We start from the raw sequence: 25,147 nt of genomic DNA, 5'->3' as shown, positions 1-25,147 counted from the left end.
TAGTGTGATATAGTAATATCGGTGGGAGCCTAGCGGTAAGTGCGTGCGACTTTCGTTCCGGAGGTCGCGGGTTCGAACCAATGAGTTTTTCACTTATGTGCGAAATGACATTTGATATTTGCCAGTCGCTTTTCGGTGAAGGAAAACATCGTGAGGAAACCGGACTAATTCCAATAAGGTCTAGTTACCCTTCGGGTTGGAAGGTCCGATGGCAGTCGCTTTCGTAAAACTAGTGCCTGCGCCAAATCTTGGGATTAGTTGTCAAAGCGGACCCCAGGCTCCCATGAGCCGTGGCAAAATGCCGGGATAATGCAAGGATAGTAAGATGAATGATAGTAGTATCGGCTGATGCGATAAATTACAACTGTTGACTCATCAAAATGCTAATAAGCATTAAGTATTACATATGGCTTACCATCTTTTTTTGCTGTACTTTTAGAATTATGATAGTTTTAAATAGGTAACCTACTCTATTTATAAATCTGTAATGTAATTTATTTATTTTTTAGTTGAATACCTATGCAATGCACATGATATTATCAAATAATTTCCCTGTTTTAGTTTGTAAGTTATTTTTTCTGCCTGAGATACAGGATCTCCCTAGTTCAGGCACGGATATGGTGAAGCCTTTTTTGTGTTAATATAGTTTATGGCCTGTTTATAACTGCTATTTTTGGTACATGAATAAATGATTTTTTTTTTTTTATCGGTGGGATCCATGGGGTTCCATTTGGATTTCAGTCGGAGTCGGAGCTGAGGAGCCCCTGCGGCGGCGCGAGGCCGGAGCCCGAGGGTCACGCTCCTGACGAGTGGGAGTCATCGCTGTCTGACTCGTCCTTCTGTAACAAAATAGGAAATGAGTACCTACATTATTAAATAGTGCATCCATACTAAATAAATATTATAGGACATTCTTACACAGATTGACTGAGCCCCACGGTAAGCTCAAGAAGGCTTGTGTTGTGGGTACTCAGATAACGATATATATAATATATAAATACTTATATACATAGAAAACATCCATGACTCAGGAACAAATATCTGTGCTCATCACACTAATAAATGCTCTTACCGGGGATTCGAACCCGGGACCACAGCATAGCAGGCAGGGTCACTACCGACTGCGCCAGACCGGTCGTCAAATACTAATATTCCTCAAAAATGTAAACCTTTTTTACACCCTATACAAAATACAAAAAGTTAAGAGCGTTATAACATTTCGGCGTCGGGCGAAATTAGGTATTTTACCCGCCGCGCGAGCCCAATATGCCGACCCTTTCTAGCACGTCTTATCACTCGCTCGCACTACAATAATGGACAAAACAATCTTGATCCTTTCTATGGAATTTTGATAACAACCACAATCTACTATCTCGATATAAACTTTTGATTTCTAATAAACATTATTTTGTACGAAAAGACTAGAATATAGCGCAAAATAATATTAATTACGTTAAAATTTATTTAAAAATTTAAAGTAATTGTTCCGTCGAGGAACAGAGATTTTTAGTTTTAATTTCTTTTCTTGATATAGTTAAATAGTTATTTCATTTTCATACATACAAGGCAACACAATTTTGAAAGAATACTTTTTTCCATGTATATGTAGCACAGTTTTTTGGAGCTGGCAATTACAGAAGTCCCAAAGCGACTTTCCGGTGCGTCCACCACGCCACCTGGCGGATATATAGAAAAAACTCTCTCTTCGACCGTGCGAGCGCCATGATCTGCGCTCCCGTTATTACGAATTAAAAAATAGTTATCGGTGCACCGGCGCGACATAAACGTGAAAATTGACATTTTAAGTGATATTCCGACCAGTGACCTAAGCTTCCGTTTATATGTGACAATCGTTTTAGTGTGAGGATTTTCCCAAAGTGTTTCCACGTGGCCCCACAAGCGCCTCTGGACAAATGTAAGTAGCCTCACCAATTAAACGCCGCTACATATAGTTTTTTGATCCGTTCGATCCGGATTTTTCTTTCTCACGTTGTGTTGCCCGTGTATTTTGCGGTATTACGTACCCATCATTCCAATTACATACGTTTGTAGTTCAATTTTTCATTGTAATTTCCGCCATCTTTGCTCACGGCAAAATGGTACCGAATCCTACAGACGGTGTCGAAACCGACACATCGTGTATGACACAAGATTTATTCGAGCGAGATCTAATTCTCGACGAATTAAAACGAACATTACAGTTCGCAGCAACGAATATAGAACAATTTCGTTCAAGAACTTCCGATTTAACAGCGCACCAGCGAAAGTTTACCAAAATTCAAACTAAGATCGAAAAGGCATTAATTAAGTCTAATAGCTTCAACAAAGAAGCCAACATTAAGATTCGAAATGATTTCAACGATTTATATTACGCGATAGTTACGCATTTAAATAACCTAAAGGAGGTAGATGTAGAAAACCGGCGAGCGAGCCGCATTCCTGTGCCTAGCCAACACGACACGTTTATGAACGACCGTCGAAACTTGCCTAAATTGTCGCTTCCTGAATTTCACGGTGAACCTACGGGCTGGCCCGCCTTTTTCGACTTATTTCAATCGTTGGTCCACAACAACAATGCCTACACTGACGCGGAAAAGTTTAGGTATTTACTACTTTCGGTTAAAAACGAACCATTTAATTTAATTAAATCAATTCCCATAACGGAAAGTAATTATTCAATTGCGATCGATGTTCTAAAATCCCGTTATGACAACAAACGCATTATTGCGTCACAACATCTAGATAAATTATTCGATATCGATTCTTGTTCCGCGCGCTCATCAGTTGTTGCTATGCGAAATTTGCTTAATGTTTACCACGAAAATATTAAAGCACTTGAAGTTTTGGAGTTTCCGGTTAAAGAATGGGACTTCGTTCTGTTAAATTTATTATTACGTAAAATTCCCGTTAATACGCGAAAAGAATATGAACGTTCTTTAACCAACCCAAGTGAAATACCTAAAGTCCAAACCTTAATAACATTCTTAGAGCGCGAACTTACGGCGGAACAGATGATTACAGTTTCCCATATACAGTCCACAAAAAATAATTCCTTAAGTACAACAAATAAAAATAATTTAATTTCAAATCAAATTACACCTAAACGGGTTTTAACTACGAATACGTCAGACCAAACTCGACCGTATGTCGATACGAATAAGGTTCGATCTTGCGTGAAGTGCAAAGGCTCGCATGCCCTTCACAAATGTTTGGAGTTTTTAAATTTGTCTACTAAAGATAGATTCACATTTGTTCAAACAAATAACATTTGTTATAATTGTTTATGTTCCGGACATGACTTACGTAATTGTAAATCAAGTTTTAAGTGTCGTAAGTGCAATAAGAAGCACCACACCTTAATTCATTTAGATTCGGACCTTACGCGTACGCGACCCTTCTACGCGACTAGTTGCCGTCTCGCTCGCTCTAACGGAGCAGTCGCAGCCCGGCGCGGGCGCTGTCCCGAGCCCATCAGCTGTTCACGGCGTGAATCAAAATAATCTAGGTTTAGGTATTGAGCCTCATACGGTGTTACTGTCAACTGCGTTGGTTGACCTTTATTACGAAGGTAATAAAATTGCTACAATTCGTTGTATGTTAGACGGGGGCTCACAAGCAGCTCTTATTACTGAATCGTGTATGCAACGATTAAATTTACCGCGACGAAATGTCAGCGAGCCGTTGGTAGGTGTCGGTGATTTACCGCTCAACCCTAGGGGTACCTTCGTGTGCTCAATTTCGCCCAAGGGCAAACAAAGTCCAAGTATTCCTTTGGAGGCTACTATTTTGTCAAAATTAACCCGTCAAATGCCTAGTGTACCACTAGCACCGTACGGGGAATGGCCTCATTTGCAAGGGCTCGCTCTAGCCGACCCTGAATTTCATAAACCTCAGCCGGTTGACATGATACTTGGCGAGGACATTTTCATGGATGTCATTCGCGAGGGTATAGTCAGGGGTAAACCTGGCACACCCACAGCAATCAATAGTGTATTTGGTTATTTACTAGGGGGTAAAGTCAACTTTACTTCTAATATTTCGACTCCACGCCATACTTGTTTTACGTCGTTCGACAACGACAATCTCGAGAAGTTTTGGGAGCTGGAGTCAGTTCCAGAGATGCGGAGTTACACTCCCGAAGAAAAGCTATGCGAATCCTTTTTCCAAAGGACGCATACGCGCGATGAGACAGGGCGATACATAGTTGCTCTGCCATTCAAGCCCGATGCACCGCCCCTCGGCGAGTCTCGGCAAATTGCTCTAGCACGTTTCCACAAACTGGAATACCGTCTAGAACGAAACCCCCAGCTGAAGGCGGAGTATCACGCGTGCCTCCAGGAGTATGTGGATCTTAACCACATGGAGCTCGCGGACGATAACCCCCCCGCTGGCGCGAGTTATTACATCCCGCACCACTCGGTGTCGAAGATTTCCGACACTACCCGAACTCGTGTTGTCTATGATACTGGTTGTCGCACAACGAGTGGCTACGCGCTCAATGATGCGTTGCTAAAAGGGCCTAAGTTACACTTAGACATAGTAGATGTACTTCTAAAATTTCGAGTACATAAAGTTGCATTTTGTTCTGATATTAAACAAATGTATCGGAATATTCTTGTACGTGAGAGTGATAGGGACTTTCAGCGCATCCTGTGGCGCAAGTCGCCAGAGGAACCTCTGCGCGATTATAGGCTGCGTACCGTTACTTTTGGTATCAGTAGTTCCCCTTATCTCGCCTTGCGCACAATTAAACAGCTCGCGCATGACGAAGCCGAGCGTTTCCCGCTCGCCTCGCCAGTCCTCCTAAATGACGTGTTCGTCGACGATGTGGTGACCGGCGCAGATACCTTAGCCGAAGCCCTCAATCTGCAGCAGGAGCTGATAGGTATTTGTGCCACGGCCGGGTTCGAATTGCGAAAGTGGCAAAGTAACTCGCCAGCCATTCTCGCTGCCACGCGACCGACAGAGTTTCATGGTGAGCGGCGCGAAAATGTTCATTTTGCCGAAATGGAAAATGACAAAGGGGTCAAGGTCCTTGGACTTCAATGGAATCCAAGATCTGACGCATTTAGTTTCAAAGTTCAAAGTTCTTCGCAGGCCTGTACAAAGCGGGCGATTCTTTCCGAAATTGCAAAAATTTACGACCCCCTCGGGTTATTATCTCCGGTGACATTGTTTGCCAAACATTTAATTCAATTGCTATGGTTAGCCAAAATTTCCTGGGACTCAGAACCCCCTATCGATATTATTAACTCATGGACGAGTTTTATTAACGAGCTACCGCTCCTATCGCAAATTTCTTTTCCTCGTCATATTTTCAATACTGACGACTTCGATTCAATCGAAATTCACGGATTTGCCGACGCAAGCAAAATTGCATACGCAGCATGTGTTTATATACGTCTGACGGACAACACCGGGCGAGTTCAAACCTATTTAGTCATGGCTAAAAGTCGCGTTGCACCTCTTCGGGTATGCCTTACTATACCTAGAATGGAATTGATGGGTTGTGTAATCCTATCAAAATTAATTGAAAGAGTTATGCATCTTTACGGTGGTCACATTCACCCCGATCAAGTGTACGCATGGTCTGACAGTTCCGTCGTGCTCGCGTGGCTTCAGTCACCCCCGCACGAATGGAAAACGTTTGTCTCGAACCGCACTAGTGAGATTTTGTCCCGTGTCCCGGCGCGCTGTTGGCGTCACGTCCCGTCAGCTGATAACAGCGCTGACCCGGCGTCTCGCGGTCTGCTCCCCGCCGCGCTCGTACAAAATGACTTGTGGTTCCATGGTCCTACATGGCTCCAACAAAGTCGCGACTCCTGGCCTATACCAAAACCGGTGGTAAACACGAACGAGGAAAAACGCAATACACATGACTCGGCAAGTCTTAGTTATGCATGTGTGTCCACATTGCCTCCTTCCCCGGACGACGACACTCTTATAACGCGATTTTCGTCGCTAGGTAAATTAGTTCGCGTCACGGCAGTCATATTTCGTTTCTACAATAAATGCAGGAAACATAAACAAACATTCCCAAAGTACGTCACCGTACCAGAGTACAATTTTGCATTAAATCGACTAATATTGATTACACAACAAAAAGTGTTCGAAGACGACATTAAGAGGATTTCGTCAAATAAACTTCCGTCAATTCGTTTGCGGCGTCTCACGCCCATTATAGATAGGGATGGTTTGTTACGCGTCGGCGGACGTATTCACAAATCACTTTTACCTTTTGAATCAAAACATCAATTGATTTTACCTAAAAGACATCCTCTTACAAATCTTATCATTGACGATGCGCATATAAAGGAACTACATGCCGGTTCGCAGTGCGTGCAAAACTCGCTCTTACAGCGATACTGGATTATCTCTGGTCGTGATATTGTTCGCCTCCGCGTACATCGTTGTATCAAATGCTTCCGCGCTCGACCGACTCGCTGCCAGCCGCGCATAGGAATGTTACCCTCGGTTCGGCTACGCCCCGCACGTGTGTTTAGTAAAACGTCTTGTGACTTTTGTGGGCCATTCTACGTACGCGCTAATAAGGTTCGTAATGCAAAAATAATAAAATGTTACGTTGCAGTTTTCGTATGTATGAGCGTTAAAGCTGTACATCTTGAGTTAGTTTCCGAACTTTCCACGGAAGGTTTTTTAGCTGCGTTGCGACGTTTCACGTCCCGTCGAGGATATTGTACGGATATATATACCGATTGCGGACGTAACTTTGTTGGTTGTAATAATTACCTTCAAGAGTTATATATTTTTTTACGTAATGATTCGGTCATGAGTGCCCTTAATCAACAAACTTTAAAACAAGGATTAACTTGGCATTTTCAACCACCTTATGCTAGTCATTTCGGTGGATTATTTGAAGCAGCTGTTAAGAGTTTCAAAACTCATTTACATCGCGTAATAGGTACACAAACGCAAACATATGATTGTATGCACACTTTGACGTGTCAAATCGAAGCTGTATTAAACAGTCGTCCGCTCTGCGTTCTAAGTTCGGACTCCGCGGATCCTTTACCTCTTACGCCGGCCCATTTCTTAATCGGTGAGCCCTTAACGGCCCTACCGGACGTTTCTCTGATAGACGAGAACCCTAATCGTCTTACACGTTGGCGCTGGATACAGCAAGCTGTCCAGCATTTCTGGCGTCGATGGAGTCGTGAATATCTCCATCAACTGCAACAAAGTACAAAGTGGCTGCAAGACCGCGGTCCCGCCGTTCGTGAAGGTACTGTTGTTGTGGTATGCGACGACCACCTGCCGCCGCTGCAGTGGAAACTCGCGCGCGTTCATGCTGTCCATCCGGGCAGCGATCAAGTTATTCGCGTCGTAACATTGAAAAGCGGGAACACGTTGTTCAAACGACCTGTTGTGAAGGTCTGTCCCTTACCTTTAGAATAAACTTATACAATCGTTACGACTCTTAATGTTAAGTTAAATATAAGTTTCATAAAATATTTTGGTATACTTTCGTATAGTTTCTTTTTTTTATTTCTTTTAAAAGTCACTCCGTGTCTTTTAAGGTGAGCGGCATGTTCCGTCGAGGAACAGAGATTTTTAGTTTTAATTTCTTTTCTTGATATAGTTAAATAGTTATTTCATTTTCATACATACAAGGCAACACAATTTTGAAAGAATACTTTTTTCCATGTATATGTAGCACAGTTTTTTGGAGCTGGCAATTACAGAAGTCCCAAAGCGACTTTCCGGTGCGTCCACCACGCCACCTGGCGGATATATAGAAAAAACTCTCTCTTCGACCGTGCGAGCGCCATGATCTGCGCTCCCGTTATTACGAATTAAAAAATAGTTATCGGTGCACCGGCGCGACATAAACGTGAAAATTGACATTTTAAGTGATATTCCGACCAGTGACCTAAGCTTCCGTTTATATGTGACAATCGTTTTAGTGTGAGGATTTTCCCAAAGTGTTTCCACGTGGCCCCACAAGCGCCTCTGGACAAATGTAAGTAGCCTCACCAATTAAACGCCGCTACAGTAATAATTATAAACTGTGATCATATTTAAGTAGATCCCATCCCAGATGTTTGCTTTTGTTATATGATAAGTATTAAAGTATATATTAATATGATGATAAAATAAGTTAAATATAATTCTAATTACTTCAAGGTGTTACTCAGGGTCTGATGATGGAGAGAGATTGTGGTCACCAAAAATCAACTCGCATATTTGAATAACATAAAAAAACGAAGTGGTTCAGTTACATGGGTTTATTGGTACCGGTGACCACCATCTGGCTCCAACATCAGACCCTCAGTACCACCTCTTGTCAAAGGTCTTATTAAGAAGAAGTAAGAACCCAATGAGCCTGATTACTAAATGGTTTAGTTACATGGATCACTGGTACTGGTGACCACCATCTGGCTCCATCATCAGACCCTGAGTACCACCTCTTGTCAAAGGTCTTATTGAGACGATCCCAATGAGCCTAAAGACGATGTGGTTTAGTCATATGGTTCATTGGTACTGGTAACCACCATCTGTCTCCATCATCAGACCCTGAGTACCACCTCTTGTCAAAGGTCTTATTGAGACGATCCCATTGAGCCTAAATACGAAGTGGTTTAGTCATATGGTTCATTGGTACTGGTGACCACCATCTGGCTCCATCATCAGACCCTGAGTACCACCTCTTGTCAAAGGTCTTGTTGAGACGAACCCAACGAGCCTAAACACGAAGTCGTTTACTTACATGGTTCACTGGTACTGGTGACCACCTTCTGGCTCCATCATCAGATCCTGAGTACCACCTCTTGTCAAAGGTCTTATTGAGACGATCCCATTGAGCCTAAATACGAAGTGGTTTAGTCATATGGTTCATTGGTACTGGTGACCACCATCTGGCTCCATCATCAGACCCTGAGTACCACCTCTTGTCAAAGGTCTTGTTGAGACGAACCCAACGAGCCTAAACACGAAGTCGTTTACTTACATGGTTCACTGGTACTGGTGACCACCTTCTGGCTCCATCATCAGATCCCGAGTACCATCTTGATGTGTCTTATCATCTTGACCGTATTGTAATTTCCGCATATTTATCATCATAACGATGTAATACTTTAACATTCAAACATAACAAAATATTACAAAAGCAAATATTTACGGATCTAGGATCAAATTCGTTGGTCGCTGTTTACACACACACAATGCGAGGATAGCCCGTGTATAAACAAGGCGTCCGACCCACACAACGATAAATATTCTCGACGTTTGCGCTGAAAACTCGGAGAGCGAAGCAACATACGTCTCACCTCCTCGAGCTCCGGCGCGGCACTGAAATCGCAGGCGTCCGTCGCCGGTAAAATAGCGCCAGGAAGGCTAGTTTTCAAAAAATTGGCAAAAAATCATGATAAAATATTATAACGACAAATGGATAACAGCAATTTAAGCACATTGTGCAGATTATTTATATACTAAAATAGCTTCGATAACATGTAGATTTTCGGAGAAATGATCACTTGTTTCGATGTATTTTCAAGACAAAATTGAGTTCGTTTTACTTTCAATTTCTCAATTTCAAAGGATTAAATGATAAATATTGTTTAATGAGCCTAAAGTACAAGATATTAGGAATTTAAATTTACCGCATTTATGAGAGTGAGCTCATCAAATTGTACATAATAAGAGCTCCGAATTCTGTGCTTCGCGCGGTTTTTCCTAAACGAGCATCAGAAAAAAAATCATTACTAATTGAAAAAGCTTTTTCTTCCATATGTTTTTTAATGAACCGACAGTTAATTAAATTTTCTAACTGAAACAAGTACTTTTACTGTCTTTTAGTATGAGTAAAGTGTACAATTTTGCCGATAAATATTGTACATTTTACAATATATCGCCTTTTTTTGTCATAGCGCTCTTAAACTGAAATCCGGAGGCAAAAAAATAAACATAAAAATTAAAAAAAAGTAAAAATGACCCACCCTAATGTATAGGTTACCTTGAGAGTGAAGACTGTGTAAGTAGGCGGCATGGTATGGTGCCTACACGCGGCCGAAGGCAGAGGTAAGCGCGCTACGGGTTCACCGCACGGACTGAGACCTCTCACATCGCCGCATGCCGTGAACAGAACCTGAAATTAAATAAATACGAGTCACTATAGACATTTGACTAAGTCCCGAGTCCAAGAAAACTCGTATAGGCTACTTCCCTTCTACTCAAATCAGCTTCTTTTTAAGAACTGTCAAAACGAATTTGAATGACTTGCTAATATGGAATTAATATGAAATCGAGTTAAATGACGTCACGGTCAACTCAGTTTCTTTATAAATTTCTACCTGACTTATTAAATAGAAATTGGATTTAAAAATACCTTCAGTCCATGTTTTTCTTATAATTATCTGATGCTTTATTTCGTGCATGGTATAATAGTACGTTACGATACAAGTGCGTAAAAAAGGAAGTTTTTTTCCTTTCCAATTCCAAAGGAAATTTCCTTTTCGCACGTGTATCGTACGACGTTTTTCAGTACAGATGAGCTTCCGAAGCTTCGACCTGTTATATAACGAACCACTTCTCGCACTAGTGCGTAAAAAAAGCACCATCTGTACTGAAAAATATTTTATTTTAACTACAGTCAAATATCTGAGCTCATCAAACAAATAATTGCCTTTACTGATAATCGAGCCTAGGATAACCATCAGATTCACAGGTAGGGTCCTGCGCCTAACTGCCCCTTAGTCTATGAAGCCTGTCAATCAATGCCCCTTAGTCTATGAAGTCTTTATGCAAATTATCAGCTTTTTAAATGAACATCTTCTGCCTCCGCATTAGGTTTGAAATTTTGAAAATCTCATACAAACCTGAAAATTCAACTTTTAGATAAAAAATGTTTTTCGGCAGTAGTATGTTCAGTACACATTATTGATACATATTATTACAAGAAGCTACCAAAAATTGCGAAAATAGCGTTAAAAATCGCCAATTTTCAGTATTTTAGCGGCTATTTTGGCGAATGTACTGAAACTAGACAAACTTTGGCGATTCTTGACGCTAGTTTCGCAACTTTTTGTAGTTTCTCATAATGATATGTATCAATAACTTATACTAAACATAATACTGTCGAAATTTTTTTATCTGAAAGTTGAATTTTTAGGTTTGTATGAGATTTTCAAAATTTCAACCCTAATGCGGAGGCAGAAGATGTTGATTTAAAAAGCTGATAATTTGCACAAAGGCTTCATAGACTAAGGGCCATTGATTGATAACTATTAGGTTTGCTAATTCCAGAAAAGTGTTTTTTCGCTCCACCCTTTGCACACAGACATGGAAATGATGCGCGTGTACTGCGCAATAGCCCAATAGGAGCGTCCACCTACAAGTGTGTGTGGGTGCTACTTGCGACAGGCGCATTCATAGTAGGGGGAAATTAGCTAAAATTACGTCATAATAAATGGAAGGTTTTTTTTAATTGAAATATGTACCTTATAGACCGAAGTTATTTTTCATCAACCCTCCCCACTCCTCCCCCTCTGCGTCACCCCTCTACCCTCCCTTAAAGTGCCGAAAATGCGGTTTTTCTCGATTTCTGACAAAAATGTTGAAGATACAGAAAAAGCGCGTAGGAACAAAGTAATCCTTAATAAATTTACTACAAATCATTCATTAACACTTTGGTTCTAGCACTTATAGTTTTCGTGCGATCTGTCACGAAAGTTGGTCCTTTGCTGCAATTTTCTTTAATGAATGTTAAGTTTTCGCCCAAAATGCTTACGGAATCGTCGAAATTTGTTTGATATGACTAAAATATTGTAACTCATGACTAAAATAAAATTAAGGGGGAAAAATCACTACCATGGGTGGAGTTTCCTATATGTCTTGGAATTCCAGTAACTATTTAAGACGTAATATTTTCACGGTAGTAGTCGCTAGGAGTACCATTGATCCATATAGTATATTGATGACTGGGGATGAGCTTTTGGTAGCTGTTGGTAGAGCCCTGGAGTATCAATCCAGAAGCCGTGAGTTCAAGTTCCACCCATGGTAGTGATTTTTCCCCCTGAAATTCATTTTCAGTTTATAATATTTTAGTAATATCAAACAGATTTCGTAAGCAATTTGGGAGAAAACTTAACATTCACTAAAGATTGCAGCAAAGGACCAACTTTCGTGATGGATCACGCAAAAACTATAAGTGCTAGAACCAAAATGTCAATGAATGATTTGTAATAAATTTATTAATGATTACTTTATTCATACACGCTTTTTCTGTATCTTCAACGGTTTTGTCAGAAATCGCGAAAAACCGCATTTTCGGCTATTTAGGGGGGGGGGGGGGGGGAAGAGGGGTGACGCAGAGGGGGGAGGGATGGGGAGGGTTGATGAAAAATAACTTCGGCCTATAATGTACATATTCCAATAAAAAAAAAATCTTCCATTAATTATGCCAAAATTTTCATACATAACTTTCCAGAAGCAACGTACTATCAATACAAATCGGCTAGCATGTCCGATCTCCTTCCTTCCTAATCCTATATCGGTGAGATCAGTAGTCTCACCTGGTGGCGGTCGTTCATGATGTGTTTGAGGCAGTGTTTGGCGGCAGGGACCACGTTGTTCGCGCACCGCATGCTGCCCTCGGCGAACGTGCAGCGAGCGTGGGAAGGCACGGGACGATTAGCCACCAGGTTCACCTGTAAATTGACAAAAAAAGCATGTTAATGATGTAGGTACACAGACTGTAAATGTCGAATGAGGAGGCACACTCAAAGGTTATGACAGATGGCGCCACCCTATTAGTCCATACGTGAGAGCGAGAAGATGATATGCTTTTTCTCTGTCTTACATATGAATGACAGTGACATGTCTAGACACTTGCACAGGCGACGCCTGTCGGGATAAAATGTCAGTGTGCCTCCTCATTACACAAACAAATAAATAAATACTAAAATTCTAGCAGTAAAAGCCTCTAAATACTGAAGTGTCCAGAACTAAATGTAGAAATCTTTCGAAACAGGATTAAAACTTTTCTATTTATTTATTTAGACAGTTACATTGTTTACATGTTTGCTTTTGATTGATTATGATTACCGAGTACTTAGCAGGTACAAATTGTGTCAAGTTATATATAATATCATGCGTTTTTTAAATTATTATTATGAATGCATGCAAAGTTAATTGTTCAAATTAAATCTAAATTAATTATTATTTCACCCCATATTCTTTATATCACTTAGTTGTCAAAGCGGACCCCAGGCTCCCATGAGCCGTGGCAAATGCCAGGATAACGCAAGGAGTTTAGAGAGATATTACTAACCTTGGCCCGCTTTCTTTGAAGTTTCCTAGCCAGCACTGCATCCTGGCCATGTTTCCTGTGGTAGCCGGCGAAACACTTGAGTTTGCGCAGTTGTCTTCTTTCACGCACTGTCAGAGGCGCACTTCGGGCCTGCGCGTTAATACTGCCTACAAAATAAAAGGGTGTATTTCATAATAAATCTCGAATATAGAATTTCACCAGATCTGGACGTGTTTGGGCTCATTCTTCTCAGAATCACGAGCTCATTCGATCCCGACGATAAATAAATGTGTCCCAAATTTTCCATAAATTCATAGTAAAATCGTGACGTAAAGGAAAAAAAATTAGGACACATTTTTGTATCGTCAGGATCGAATCAGCTCGTGATTCTGAGAAGAATGGGCTAAAACAAAATGTCATTTGATATTTAGGTACCAGGACTAAATGAACCGAATAGCGACCGAAAATACAAAATAGTTTATTTTAGCAGTTCTCAAAAAGTTTCTACAAAAATTAAGGAATAAGTTAAATTTGTTTTTTTATTCCTATTTTGTTACCAAGATTTTTTTGATGAATTGAGATTTTAGTAAGTTTTATTTCGTCATTAAGGTTCTCTAGTACTTATAGTATCTATATTTTCTTAATTATAACAATTATCTTGCGAAAGTCGACCTATATTACTAAATGTTGGTAACAAAATAGGATCTATTAAAATTTGCTGACGTGCCTATGTACAAACTTTTTGAGAACTGGTGATTTATGAAATTAGTGCATTTCATGTTATTTTTTAATTTATTTATAAAATGTACAAATTTCATGAATAAACTATTTTGTATTTTTTTTGTAGGTACCAGTCGCGTTCATTTTACGTAACGTACTTGAACTATTAGGCCGGTGTATAGTGATTTTAGTTACTTTTAAATTAAGTAGTTTAGTCACAGAATGTTAATAAGTTTCTAACGTAACAGATCCTTCATTTGCCCGCAAAACGACAAATACCTAATACGCTTTATTTAACTAATACTATTAAGTTACTACGTAAAACTCAGAAGAATAGTAGGTACGAGCCACGCGACTACACAGGCGGGCGCGTGGCGCTCCTCGGCCACTTGTTCATTCGAATGAACGGCTAGCGGGTAGGTACTTGACGCGCGACCGCGAGCGAGTGACGTAGGCCTGGTTTAGTCATAGATTAAATACAACAAGATCATACCATCCCATACATTAAAATGCGACCGCCTAAGAACGCGCGTACACTACACCACATAGATGGCGACACAAAAAATGCCTTGTTGCCATCGATTATTTGTAGATTGGCGTTAAGTGTCACTTTCGAGCCATAAATCTATGTCAAAAGTGACACTTAACGCCATCTACAAGTATAATCGAAAGCTACAAGGCTTTTTTTTGTGGCACCATCTATGTGTGGTGTAGTGTATGCGCGTTCTTAGGCGGTCGCATTTTAATGTGTGGGATGGTATGATCTTCTTATATTTAATCTATGGTTTAGTATATATATGGTTTAAGATATTTATTTCTCTTAAGTATATATATGGTTTAAGATATTTATTTTTGTATAAATCTGGGTAAGAGAGGGTAGCATGCAATAACAGTAAGAATAACATTCAATAACTCGCTGTGGCAACTAAACCGATGCGGTAAACAACTAAGATATGATACTCACAATACAATTCCTTTTCCGTCTTCAGTTCCCTTAAATATTTTAGTCTCGCAGTTTGTAATAAACACCGTAGATGCGACATCTGGCGGATGTAAGCGCTCTGTAGAGACATTAAAGCGTTTTTGGCTTCTGATACTGCCTCTTCGGCGGTGTAAATGCCAGCTCGCCTGCAACAATGAGAATATAGTGTTAAGTGTTAACATCTTTTGTAATAACAATAAGTAAATCAGTTACATAATTCAAATAAGGAACTAATCATCATAGAAATCTACACGCCCGGCGACGACATCTATCGTCGAAGTTTGACGACATTTATTAGCTCAGATACTTATTTATTTTATTCCCGAGTCATGGATGTTTTCTATGTATATAATATAAGTATTATATATATCGTTGTCTGAGTACCCATAACACAAGCCTTCTTACCGTGGGACTCAGTCAATCTGTGTAAGAATGTCCTATAATATTTATTTATTTATTTATCGTGACTTAGAGAAAACCATGCAAAACTCCTAGAAAAAAAACCGGCCAAGAGCGTGTCGGGCCACGCTCAGTGTAGGGTTCCGTAGTTTTCCGTATTTTTCTCAAAAACTACTGAACCTATCAAGTTCAAAACAATTTTCCTAGAAAGTCTTTATAAAGTTCTACTTTTGTGATTTTTTTTCATATTTTTTAAACATACGGTTCAAAAGTTAGAGGGGGGGGACGCACTTTTTTTTCCTTTAGGAGCGATTATTTCCGAAAATACTAATATTATCAAAAAACCATCTTATTAAACCCTTATTCATTTTTAAATACCTATCCAACAATATATCACACGTTGGGGTTGGAATGAAAAAAAATATCAGCCCCCACTTTACATGTAGGGGGGGTACCCTAATAAAACATTTTTTTCCATTTTTTATTTTTGCACTTTGTCGGCGTGATTGAAATACATATTGGTACCAAATTTCAGCTTTCTAGTGCTAACGGTTACTGAGATTATCCGCGGACGGACGGACGGACGGACGGACGGACAGACAGACATGGCGAAACTATAAGGGTTCCTAGTTGACTACGGAACCCTAATAAAAGGGGCGACAACGTCTATGTAAACTGTTTTGCATGTGGCAACTATTGAGTCACTTTTGTATAGTGATGTGCAAGTTGCGGAAACTTTCCAAAATTTTTTTAAATTTCTTCAATAGTTCACGAAACTTTCACGAAAAATAAAGGGAATTTAAATTTATGAAATGGAAAGTTTCCGAAGTTGTCCTATGTGAAAATTTCAGAATTTTGGAAACTTTCCGTCGGCACATCAGTACTTTAGTATGAGAAAAATAAGTGTTGATAGAGTCTGGCTAATGAAAGTTGAACCCAGTATTTTTTTAAAACAGCAACTCTGGATGTCATATCATTGATTGTCATCTGTCAGTGTGACTGTCGCTTTAACGAATTTCGGTAAAAGTTAACAGCGAAATCTATAAATAATAATGAATAACACCATAAAAAAATAGTAAAGTAAGTGCTGTAAATTAATTAGAATTAATAAAAAAGAAACCATGTTATCAATGTGTTGCCAGCTTCAATTTTTTTGAAATTACCACGTTTTTTCGGGCTCAACTTTCATTAGCCAGACTCTATGGTAAAACAAATTAATTAGTTCCATTTATATCTCTTCATTCATTCATTCTTCATTTCTTTCTTTCTCTTTTTTGCCTGGCCAAATCATCAGCGCGATTTAGAAATCTCCGCGCAACGCACAGCGTCATCTATCGTGATTTTTGGTAAACAGTTTTAAGTTCGGACGCGAACAATATTCTATGTGCTCTGAAGTAAATATGTGCCTTTTGTCAGAAAAGGGTACTTATGCTATCAATATTCTGTGACGGAATGGAAAACTAGCTCAAACAAGTTTGTCGCTAGAAAAAGACGCGAAATTCAAGTTTCCTAATATAATTTTACCTACATTTTTAATTTTTTTTTCTAGTGTCGGAAAGGCTTGCCAGACTATAAATAACCGCTTACCATAGAGGCGAGTCTTCTACAGTGTTATCCTCATAGTCCGAGAGCGCGTCCTCATATTCGGGCCCCGCCGTCAGACTGTCCGCGTCGCTGTCGCTCGGTCTACAACACTATTTTATATAACTTACCATAGCGGCGAGTCCTACAGTGCTATAATAGTCCGGGAGCCTGTCTTAGAGTACTAAACTCTATTACTTACTATAGAGGTTTTTCTACAACGCAACGCTCATAGTCCGGGAGACCGTCTTAGACTCCAAAAATAGAGGCGTATCTTTTAGTGCTATCATAGTCCGAGAGACCGTCTCACCCGTTAGAATATCTGTCGCTCGGACTATAGTCAATGATTTACGATTATACCATAGTCCAGGAGCCCACAGACTACTAAACTCTATAACTTACCATAGCGGCGAGTCTTCTACAGTGCTATCCTCATAGTCCGAGAGCGCGTCCTCATATTCGGGCCCCGCCGTCAGACTGTCCGCGTCGCTGTCGCTCGCACTACAGCACTCCATTATAGAGGTTGAGAAAGACGCGTTCACTGCTGTTGCGTCGATTTGTTCTGAAAATAAAATTATTAAAATTATAGCAATTTGCAAACTCTTTTCGTTGTTCGCGATAAATTAAATTAAATATCAATTATTTCAGAAATAAATTTCCATATTGTATTAGTAACTTATTGCTATACTTAACCTATGTTAGTGACAATTTGATATTCTATATTTTATACCTATTAACTAACTTAAAACATTATTGTGAGCATGTATGCTACTCCAGTACTGCCAGAAAGCCCCATCTACCCTGTCAGCCACCGTAAAAAAATAAATAAAAAAAAACAAACATTGAAAATATTTATTCAGTAATAAGGCCACAGGGGCATTTTACATGTCAACTAGCCCCGGTCTCCCCTACCAACTGGAGGAGGATTGCCACAGATCGCGACAACTGGAGGAGGCCAAGCACCACAAAGGGTTGTAGCGCCATTGGAAGTAAGTAGTTTGAAACTTACTAAATGGGTCCGCGGCTTCCGGGGTAGAGGTGTCTACCTCCGGTTCGCTTACGACAGAGACAGCTGACGCACACGACGTCGTTCTCGTTCGCTCATTTCTGTAACATAAGCAAAAACAATCAATTTTTACAGTATACAGTATTGTATAGGCTACTTGACCTTTTTTTAAAGTCTGTCTTATATGAATAACTGTCCAATTAACCGAAATAAAATATTATTATATTTTATTATGACTTATAAACAGCAAAAAATATTTTTTTCTACTTGTCGACTGTAATCTGTCAATTAGGACACCACAGACAAAAATATAAGTGCTAACTTTTCAGTGTTGGATACTCTATGGCAGTTCCGACTCAATTATAATAAGCTCATTATAGTTGACTTTAGTTAACTGTAATAATTTCAGAAATAGAACTTCATACAATTTCTATACTAATTTGCGATACCTGGCAAATTTTCCTGCATCTGAAACACATTTTTTTTTATCTGTCGCGTTATCGGCCAATCAGAGACGGTTATTACAAACAATTGGTTGCTAGGTAATTCGATGTTGATTATGCATTATGCTTCGAATTCGACGTTATACAACGGTGAACGACTCTATTAACATTAATTTTAACTTGCATGAATGATGATATTTCCGTCCATTGATGATGAAGATGATGACTCGTAGAATAAGTATTGTATACAATAGTGATATAATTAAGCTTTTCACTCTCGTACCGTACTATTAGGCCACTCAGCAAGCTTCGTGGCCTAAACATGGTACTCGACTGAAAAGCTTTGTATTATATCACGATTGTATAAAATACTATTAAACTATACCTTTACGTAATCAGGCGAAAACAACACAGTCCTGTTAATCTATAGATTATCTGTGTATCAGGTCATTCTATTCGAAAACAACATTTTCTGACTTTTTATGTATGAAGGCATAAAGTTCAATATGTCAGTGATTGTTTTGACATGCATTAAGGTTCGAATTCGATGACGTCACATACATCGCTGAGAGCGTTTTCGGTGGCCAAAAGAAATAAAAAATTACATACATTTTTAATCGAAAATACGTAGTCATCATACACTTTTAATACCCAAAATCAATAAATATATATTATGTCAAATACTACAGAAGATAATAATTTATTGGGCCAAATTAGATATGAGTCTAGTAGCCTATTGTATGGATCTGAATGCTGGGCGACAAAGGTGGAGGATGAAAGGAGAGTGCACGTAGCGGAAATTAGAATGTTGAGATGGATGTGTTGTGACCAGAATGGATCGGATCAGGAATGAGTATATTAGGGGAAGTTTGAAAGTTGCGCCTATAACGGAAAAGATGAGGAGTGGCAGGTTGGCGTGGTACGGTCATGTAATGAGGAGGGATGAGTGTCATATAGGCAAAAGAATGTTGGAGATGAATGTTGATGGATGGAGAGGGAGGGGTAAACCCAAACAACCATGGATGGATTGTGTGAAAGAGGATATGAGAAAGAAAGATGCGAGTGTTGAGATGACGAAAGATAGAGGAGAATGGAAGAGGAAGACATGTTGTACCCCACATAACGTGGGATAAGGGTAGGAGGAAGAAGAAGACATATGGCCATTTAAATTTGTGACATTCATTACCTAACTAGTGCGGCAATATAGTGCCATATGTACTTACTGTAAATAACTATTTTATCACACCCGCACTTTAAATGTGCTATTGCACGCAAGCGGAGCGTGAGTTATAGAAAAATCGTTCTTCCAAGGGAATAACGAAATTTCTTGTACCGTACTTAACTTTTTTACATCTATTTACATAGTTGTTACATTGCGAGTGTGATGAAAAATATTGTGTGTAACTCGGGGAGTATGAATATTACAAGCTCGAGTTTTTAAATCGCTCCGGCAAGCTGTCGCGATTTAACTTACTCTTGTTAGTAATATCAAAGACCTATATAACTTCGTATAGACCGATAAAGTCTATGAAAAAAAGATACCCCAAAACCATACAGAAATAGGCACAGTGAGCTAGATGGCGATACACCTTTGGGGTACGCTCGGCTAGATGGCGCTAATATAAATATTTGACATTTTAAAACATATCAAGCTAAGAATATGGCCCAAATTGTCAAAACTGAGGTTCTAAAGTTTTAAGCCTCTGTCGAGAGATGGCAGTCTATGCACTGTGAATACACAGTTTACTTTGACAGTAACTCTCTTTAATACTCGATTCTCTTTGGTAATATTCAAGTTCCTCCCCTTGTTGCACACTGTAGTGTTACCTGACATAGTGTGTGAGCTGGTGCAGCAAGGTCTCGGTGGTGGACACGGGCGGCGGCGGCGCGGAGCCCCGCGCGCGCGCCGCGGCGGCGGAGCGCGCGTGCTGGTAGCACAGCCTGTAATCAATACTTATTTGTTTCACAAGGGGGCAAAGTACTTGTTTAACCGCACGTGCCAATAATTGATACCTGAGCAAGCGAAAGATTCCAATATTGAACCGCGAGCGTAGCGTATAATCTTGAGCGTTGCGAGGGTTTCAAGGCACGAAGGTTAAACAAACTTTTGCCACCGAGTGAAACACAAAATTTTTCACCACGCCGACACGAACAAAATACTGACTATAAAACATCAAAATAAATTAAATCCATAAATTTATTCAATATTTATGATTCAAAATCATCATTTATAGGTAAAATCTAGCAGCCAGATTAAGACATCGAGTTAAAATTTGTATTTTTTTTAGTGTATGAAATTACTTTGCCCCCTTGTGGATAAAATGCAAATTTGCTATCTGTTTTCGAATAGCAAAAAAAGCCTTTACCAGTTGGTGTGGTGAAAAATCATTTATATCATCATTGGCCACAGCATCTTTGCAGACAGTAGTACTTATATACATGTTCAAATTTTATTATGTTTTAGCCGTCTTCATGTAGTACATACTACCAAAAACATATGTTACTCCGTATAGACAGATAAACTCTAAGAAAAAAACGTGCCTCAAAACCATACAGAAAAAGGTACGGTGGGCTAAAAGACGATGAATACACCTTTGGTTTTCACGTGGTCAATTTGTATAACAAACCTGATATGGAGGGGAGACACAGAAAATTTTGAATTTTGCGTCATAAGACACAAAAGTTTGGTGTGTTTAATTTATTTCAGTATTTAATGACAACTATAATATAAACCTTACCCTTGGTCCCGCTGGTCACGTTGTTCAGAGCCGGCGGGCGGAGCGGGAGCGGGGAGCGAGCATCGAGAACCGCCGCTGGTGTGGCCACACTGCCTGTACGGCGCGGTCGGGTCCTACAACACACAAACATTCATTTCAGACTTTAGGTTTATGACGACGTTTTGTAACAGAAGTAAAGTGAAACCGAAATAAATTACACATATGAAAGAAAAAGTGACCAAGTCCTCTGGTGCCTGAGGCTGGAAACGAACCAGCGTACTTTCCAATCGCGGGAAATGCCTCTATCCGCTCGGCCACCCAGGTCACAGCTGTCGAGGTCGAAATTATCTCTCATATGAGTAATCTATACAAGGACTCGTAGCGCCCTCTGTCCACCCCTAGGGCAGAACGGTATGGTTCTTGCCCCCCGTGTAAACCAAACTCAGGTTGGTTTCGACACAGCCTCAGGCACCAGAGGACTTGGTCACTTTTTCTTTCATATGTGTAATTTATTTCGGTTTTAATTTAAATACATAGTAGTGTGACTACTTTAAGAAGTTGAAATATTTTCAATAGATTATGATTTAACTTGTGTTCATTAGAGAAGAAGTAAAGTGAGTTGTCGAACTGAATATAAGTTGATGACTTTGACGAGTTTTATAACTAAAGTCACCCTAACCTAACCACAAAATTAAAATTTTGAAAAAACCCCCGACTGCGACATAGTGGACCGATTTTCATGAAACATGGCTAGGAACACTCCCGACTAACTCAGCTTTCAAACAAAAAAAACTAAATTGAAATCGTTTCATCCGTTCGGGAGCTACGATGCCACAGACAGACACACACACAGACAGACAGACAAACAAACAGACAGACAGATACGTCAAACTTATAACACCCCGTCGTTTTTGCGTCGGGGGTTAAAAAGGACTGTCTCCAAGAAATAACTATGAGAATATACAAGCAAATCTCGACATTAAAAAAGACGGAGAATTTGAAAAATGTAGGGCTCACCATCAAGAAGCGCTGGTGGCCTAGCGGTAAGAGCGTGCGACTTTCGATCCGGAGGTCGCGGGTTCGAACCCCGGCTCGTACCAATGAGTTTTTCGGAACTTATGTGCGAAATGTCATTTGATATTTGTCAGTCGCTTTTCGGTGAAGGAAAACATCGTGAGGAAACCGGACTAATCCCAATAAGGCCTGGTTACCCTCCGGGTTGGAAGGTCAGATGGCAGTCGCTTTCGTTAAACTAGTGCCTACGCCAAATCTTGGGATTAGTTGTCAAAGCGGACCTCAGGCTCCCATGAGCCGTGGCAAATGCCGGGACAACGCAAGAAGGAAAAAAAAAAAAAAAAGGGCTCACCGTCAAATTGTCTTCATAAAGCGCATGATTCCATGAAAATTGTTACAACACTATTACTGGCAATGTAACCCATTTCTCACAAACAATGAAGATTATGATTATGAAATAAATAAATATACAAGAATTGCTCGTTTAAAAGTATAGGATGAGCATTTCTTTTTTTGTACATTTTCATTTGCTATTTCTACTCAGAATAACTAGCTTTTTCAATCCTAGTAGTTAAAAAATTTGTCCCATACGATTTTTTTCTTATTTTGTTACCATTTTCCGTACATGTGTGGGGTAACAAAAGAGGAAAGTAACAAAAATGTATGGAAATTCTGGGACACTTTTTGTCTCCCAGTGAGATTGAAAGTACTCGTGATTCTGAGTACAATTGACCTAAAATTCCCTAAAAAAATGGCAAAAAAAAAAGAAATGCTCACATAATAAAACTGACCTGTAAAATGTGCCTCGCACAGAACTGGCGACCCGTGACGACCGGCAGAAAACACTCATAGCTCTTATTGCTGCAGCTCCGCGACCGAGACACGATCTCCTTTTGCAACTGTAATCAATATTATTACACTTCACCAAAGTACGAATTTCCTCTTACGCACGTGTATCGTACGATGTATTTTAGTATAACTACATATTCGTATCGATGACGATCGGTCTAGTAGTGACCCCCCCCCCCCCCCCTCCCCCGGGGCCTGGGCCAGCTTCGTGCCCAGGGGGACGCTGGATCCGCGCTTGAGCCACGCTCCCGGGTTCGAATCCCGGTAAGGGCATTTATTTGTGTGATGGTACAGATATTTGTTCCTGAGTCATGGATGTTTTCTATGTATATTAAGTATTTATCTATTTAAGTATGTATATTAATTGTATATCGTCGCCTAGCACCCATAGCACAAGCTTTGCTTAGTTTAGGGCTAAGTTGATCTGTGTAAGGTGTCCCCAATATTTATTTATTTAGATCAGCCATACTCAAAGTGTGCTCCGCGGAGCCCTAGGGCTCTGCAAAACCTCTCTGGGGCTCCGTGTGAATTTTGGTAGACTGATACGCGATTTCAACTCTCTTCCATAAAACCTTGCTAGAACTATTTTTTTTTATTCATTTAATTTAAGGGTTCCGTCATATATATTTTGCTTTCCAAAAGGGTTCCATGAGAAAATAAGTTTTGAGAACCGCTGATTTAGATCATACCTGAGCCCGGAGCCTGTTTTCCTCCTGCTGCTTCACCAGCTCAGGGTCTGGAGGCTTGACAGTCTGCACATTGGTGATGCGGATACCGCTGCCACTGGTCCGTCCGCGGACCATCCTGAGCTTGGGAAGGTGGATCACCTTCCGGGGCTGAGACATTGCTGGTTCAACTGAAATTAGTACGAATAAATTGTAAATAACTAAATATCAGGTCACTCTGCTACGGTAAGCTCAAGAAGGATTGTGTTGTGGGTACTCAAGACAATGATATATGTATATGATAACGGTAAAAAAAAATTAGAAGGATTTTATAATTTATTTATGTAATATAAAACTATTTTTTTTGTAGCAAAGCAGAAAGATATAATTATCTGCTTCATTGATCGGTCTAACGATTGTAAGAAAGAGATAGCATGATTCTCTCAACTCTTTTAATAACAAAATAAAAATGGTTGACTCAGAAAATTACCTATCAATTTATTAATTAACTAATTGCCTATTAACTAATTATTATGAGATATTAAGACTTATAAGAGTTTACTTACATTCCCTGACGGTAATATTACGAGAATATAAATATTGTTTAAGTTCTTTTTTTATTGGTAACATATTGAAAGTTTTTTTTTATTCACAAAACTAATTTAAACAATACAAAACGTAAGTTTTTGACACTAATGCACTTATTTCAGTATATAGTAAAGTTTTAAATGGTTCAAATTACGTAAGCATTGAGTAGTAATTTATTTTTATTTATTCCGTGAAATCGGAAAAACCACGTAGACCGCGAATTTTCACCTTCCACGAGTCACGGTGTCAACAATAAAACTTTTTTATGCTAAAGTATACTGGGATGGCGCAATAATATTACTAAATACACCAACAAATGTAAAAACATAATTAACTAATTACTATGTTATTAACTTTGCCTTAAGTGACTAATTACTATTTTTCGTCATAATAAATAATAAAGTGTATTGTAAACAGTGGTGGGTCGGCCATTTTCACGGTGTGACATAGAACGTAGGTCAGTAATTTTATAGATGAATATTTCCCTTTCAAAGTGGATGAATCGTTTCAAAAATATGCACAAATGAAAGATCTCAAGTTATACTACAAGAGGAAACATAGTGATAAAGTGAAACATACCTGTGTTTGTTGCAGATCATCCTTATGTCACCGGAGATCTCACTGCGTTAACAGCCAAGTTTTGCAATGGCGTCTGTCTAACACTTTCGAAACGTGACGAAATTTATTTTTGTTTCTCTTTGTTTTCATATTGATATTGAAAATATTATTTATTTTTTAGTTTTCAAACAGTACACAACTTATGTGATAGTAATTCAACATGGTATAAAAATATAGTGTAAGTCACTCAAATGTTAACGTGGTCCGCATCCGGTCGCCGCTGTAATAGCGCTGTCCCTTTTCCACTTACGCACTTAGACGGAGAGCAACTTTCCGTCGTGCTCCCTCGCGCGCAGTC

General features: G+C 39.6%; 1 protein-coding gene across 2 annotated transcripts; it reads right to left on the bottom strand.

Moving 5' to 3' along the window:
• Positions 1-195: 195 nt before the first annotated feature.
• LOC125238617 (KAT8 regulatory NSL complex subunit 2) lies at positions 196-24,949 on the bottom strand. Of its 2 annotated transcripts, none has more exons than XM_048145978.1 (12): positions 24,811-24,949; positions 23,668-23,834; positions 22,921-23,028; positions 21,137-21,249; positions 20,226-20,339; positions 17,959-18,056; positions 17,352-17,511; positions 14,952-15,115; positions 13,289-13,434; positions 12,531-12,665; positions 9,974-10,105; positions 196-839 (listed from the first exon to the last, which is right to left on the bottom strand). In XM_048145978.1, the coding sequence occupies exons 2-12, from the start codon at positions 23,821-23,823 to the stop codon at positions 795-797; spliced, it is 1,371 nt and encodes a 456-aa protein (XP_048001935.1). In that variant the 5' UTR covers positions 23,824-23,834; positions 24,811-24,949; the 3' UTR covers positions 196-794. The 2 variants fall into 2 exon arrangements, with proteins under 2 accessions (XP_048001935.1, XP_048001934.1); XM_048145977.1 differs by lacking the exon at positions 24,811-24,949 and adding an exon at positions 24,210-24,448.
• Between the last annotated feature and the right edge of the window lie 198 nt (positions 24,950-25,147).

Source organism: Leguminivora glycinivorella, chromosome 24 (genome assembly GCF_023078275.1).
Source record: "Leguminivora glycinivorella isolate SPB_JAAS2020 chromosome 24, LegGlyc_1.1, whole genome shotgun sequence".
NCBI lineage: Eukaryota > Metazoa > Arthropoda > Insecta > Lepidoptera > Tortricidae > Leguminivora > Leguminivora glycinivorella.
Note: the sequence above shows the minus strand (reverse complement) of the source record. Positions and strands in the feature narration are given on the sequence as shown.

Bases quoted from the DNA above. Each gene is read 5' to 3' on its own strand.
- LOC125238617 (XM_048145977.1), bottom strand. From the start codon at position 24,273: ATGTTACCAATAAAAAAAGAACTTAAACAATATTTATATTCTCGTAAT. The intron at 23,835-24,209 runs GTAAGTAAACTC...TACTAATTTCAG, and splicing joins TAATATTACCGTCAGGGAAT to TTGAACCAGCAATGTCTCAG. The intron at 10,106-12,530 runs GTGAGACTACTG...ATTTAATTTCAG, and splicing joins TCATGAACGACCGCCACCAG to GTTCTGTTCACGGCATGCGG.